The following is a 3,465-nucleotide window of genomic DNA, read 5'->3' as shown; positions in this document are numbered from 1 at the left end:
CTCCCGACCCGACTCCAGGCGGGGCCGCCCTCCCGCTGCCCTGCTGCCCGGGGACACGCGAGTGTCCTAGGATCTCGGGCCTGCCCTGTCCTACTGCTCTCGGCGAGGTGACCGCTGGACGCCCCCAGACTCCGGCTGAAAAATCCTACTCTCCTGGCCAGGAGTCCCTGACACACTCGGGCCCTTGGCGCTGTCCGTGGCCCCAGAACTGCTCCTCTCCTGCTGGCTGGGACACCTGTGCGCAGGCCCCGTCGTGACCTCTGTTCCTCCCAAGCCCGGAAATGCTAACAAAGCACAGCTTCTGAACTCTTGGTTTGGAGGCCCTTGTTCCCAGACATCAGCCGGCTGAACTGAGTGGGTGCTTGATACGCAACAGGTCCTAACTCCCCAGTAGCTGCTTGAGGACTGCGGGAGTGTCGTCCCCAGGGTCTAGGAAGAGATAAGAAGTGTGGGGCTGTTCACGCCTCACTGCTGGGCCCTGGTAGGGGAAGGGCTGCCTGGTGACCCCTGGGAGAACAGAGACTCCCGGCTCCCAGGGGTAATTATCTGCCTACGTCTCCTTCTAAATGCTACTGGGCCCCCACTCAGGCTCCAAGGCTACTGGTTCCCTGAGTCCTACTGAGTCTGGACTCGCTATGTGTGGGACTGAGCCACGTTCCCACTCAGTGGGTTGGGGTTCCATGATCCCACTCCCAAGAGTGCATCCTTCTTGTTTTGGTTTCAGAGGAACAGGTGGGGGGGTGGAATAAGAATCATAGCCCCGGCTCAAGACCTTTGGATGGGAGGCCCCTCCTTAGGGGAATAAGATACTCCCCTGCCCTGGAAAGGGATGCCAGCCCCAGCCTCATGCGCTGGGGACCACCCCGACCTTCCCCTTGCCTTGCCCAAGGGTGCCTCCCAGTGTTTGCTTCCTGTCTCCCTTCCTCCTCATCGCATTCCAGTCTCTGGAGAAGAACCAAGGAACAAGGCTGCCGTGTTCCCGAGCAATGCCTTGACCAGGCAGGGGCCCGGACCAGCCGGTCTGGGGAGCCCCATCAGCGGTGCTCAAAGAGGCCCTAGCCGCCTTTGTCAGGACTCGTGGAGAGAGGTGTCCTTGCCTTTCTCCGCTCCTCAGCTGCCTCCAGCCGCTTCCGCAGCTCCTCCAGGGAGGTGTCCTTCCTCTTGGGGGGAGAAGACAGCACAGGGCTCTCTGGGGATAGGTCAGAAGGCGACTTGAGGATGACCTCAAAGCTCTGGCCAGAGGCTCGCTTGTCCAGTTCTTTCACTTCCATGTCTGTAAGATAAAACCAGATGAGGCTTCAGGCAGGCTGGCCAGAGGATGGCAGCCTGGCTCTAGCACATAGCCCAGTCAAGGACTAAGGGAGGAGTGCGACTGTTCGTGGGGGCTCCCAGCCCTGGCTTTCTCCTGCCAGGCCCTCCCTCTGCAGAAGCCAGCCAGGCCAATGTGCTCCAGGAGGTCCCAGGAGGCACGAGAGGTAAGACCGGCAGGCAGGCCACACTCACCCCCATACTGGTAGATGGTGTTGGGATGAGGCTGTGAGTAGAAGCAGGAGCAGATGAGCGACAGAACAGACAGCTCTTTCATCTTCTCTTTGTACGCTGTGGACATGAGGTCATGGTGAGCAGGCACACTGACACCCTAGGCCCCCAGGTCTTCCCACCTGGGTCCTGCCTCCCCTTTCCGTGTCCACCTCTGGTGCATCTCCCCGGGTGACCCAGTGCTGTGCTGTGTAGCTGCATCTCTGACTTTGACTCTGGGGGTGTTCCTTGCACCCTTCTCTCTGTGCTTCTGTCTCACTGTCTCCCTCTCCTTCCCTAACCTTTTTCTCTCTTGGCCTTTCTGTTTGTCTCACCCTTGCTTGTGAGTGTGAGTGTGTGTGTGTGTCTTGTTCTTTCATACTACTTTTTATCTCTCTTTTTTTTTTCTCCGTACCAGAGATTGAACTCAGGACCTTGTGCTTCTGAGGAAGGCATGGACATTGAGCTAATCCCCGACTATCTGTCTTTTGTTCTTTCTTTAAAGTTTCTCCCTGCCTCCTGGGGTTTAGTTTGTGTCCTCCCAGAATTCACATGTTGAAATCCTAACCTTATGCTGCTGCTACCTGAGGGTGGAACCCTCCTGAATGGGATTAGTACCCTCATAGAACAGCACCCAGAGAGCTCCCTTTCTGGCCCTTCCAACATATCTGTGAGCCAGGAAACAGCGCTCACCAGACACTGACTTTGCCAGTACCTTGGCCTTGAACTGCCAGCCTTCAGGTCTGTTAGAAACAAATTTCTAGTGTTTAGAAGCCATCAGTCTGAGATATTTTGCTATAGTAGTCTAAAGCAGACTGAGCCACTCCCTCTGTCAGGGTCTCTGTTGGTTCCTTTTTCTGATTCTGTCACTATTCGTATCTTTCTGCATCTCTGGAAACATCCCTGGCACTCACTCTGTGTCTCTGAGTATGATAATCTGTCACTGAGTACCTTTCTCTCACCTCCCTCTGCCCCTATAATTCCCCTTCTCTCCTCCTTCCTTTCCCTCTCCCTTGCTGATTCAAAATTAACCACCACTGTCAAGATTGGGGCCAGCACGAATGTGGGCAGCACTTACCCTCCCTTCCCCCTGCCAGGGTCTCACTATGCTGCCCAGCCTGGCCTCGAACTCCTGGGCTCAAGGGGTCCTCCGGCCTCAGGCTCACTACTAGCTGGGTGCACACAATCCTGCCTAGCTTGGCAGCACTTTCTGAACTGTAAACTTGGGTGACTTCAACACGCCCATTTTTCCCCCCATTTACCCTGAGGGTGGCATGGCCACTGAGTCAAAGCTTGGTACTTGACAGTTATGCACTCACTGCCCATCCAGGTGGATTTGGGCCCCAAGTGCCACCGAAGACAATGAAGATGTATATTCAGCACCACAGTCCACCCCCTTGCCCCCAGATCAACTGCCCACCAGTAGTGTTCCTGCTACCCAACCAGGAAGGTGTGCCTGGCAGCTGTGGCCCTGGCTCCTGTGAGCAGCAGGAAAAGATAGCTACTCTTAGAATGGAAAAATTTAGCTATTCATGGTGTATTCACAGTGAGCCAACTCCAACATACACCTGTGGGCCCATTGTCTCGGAAATGCTCAGTGATCTGGGGCCCAGTAGTCATCCTGGTTCACAGGGACCACACTGGGGCCTCCCCTCCTGGGACAACATGAACGGTGTTCCTCACAGTTCAGTCCCAGGTAGTCTGTGTTCTTCCCACCACTCTGGCAGGTCCCAAAGACTTTTAGTCCTAGCTGGAGAGACAAGTATACATCTGTAGAGAAACACTCTCAGAAGAGGAAATTGGCTCCCCTGCATAGCTACCTACCTACCAACATCGTTCGGGGGTACAAAGGACTTGGACAAGCATTTAGATAGACAAGAGACTTTTCATGTGAGATTCCACCCCCCGCCCCCAATACTGAGGATTAAACCCAGAGCCTTCGCAATG

General features: G+C 55.4%; 1 protein-coding gene across 1 annotated transcript in view; it reads right to left on the bottom strand.

Moving 5' to 3' along the window:
- The window catches only part of Stmn3 (stathmin 3), a 4,176-nt gene extending 2,535 nt beyond the window's left edge, over nt 1–1,641 (bottom strand). Inside the window, exons 1-3 of the mRNA XM_033766965.1 lie at nt 1,504–1,641; nt 1,064–1,273; nt 885–990 (exon numbers count right to left, since the gene is read on the bottom strand). Coding sequence (XP_033622856.1) covers nt 885–990; nt 1,064–1,273; nt 1,504–1,609 — 422 coding nt within the window. The 5' untranslated portion in view covers nt 1,610–1,641. The remainder of the gene's footprint in view (nt 1–884; nt 991–1,063; nt 1,274–1,503) is intronic.
- Nucleotides 1,642–3,465: the final 1,824 nt, after the last annotated feature.

The sequence above is a fragment of the Fukomys damarensis genome, unplaced genomic scaffold (assembly GCF_012274545.1).
Source record: "Fukomys damarensis isolate Sample0158 unplaced genomic scaffold, DMR_v1.0_HiC HiC_scaffold_22, whole genome shotgun sequence".
Classification (NCBI taxonomy): Eukaryota; Metazoa; Chordata; class Mammalia; order Rodentia; family Bathyergidae; genus Fukomys; species Fukomys damarensis.
The sequence above is the reverse complement of the archived record's forward strand: the minus strand, read 5'-3'. Positions and strand labels throughout refer to the sequence as shown.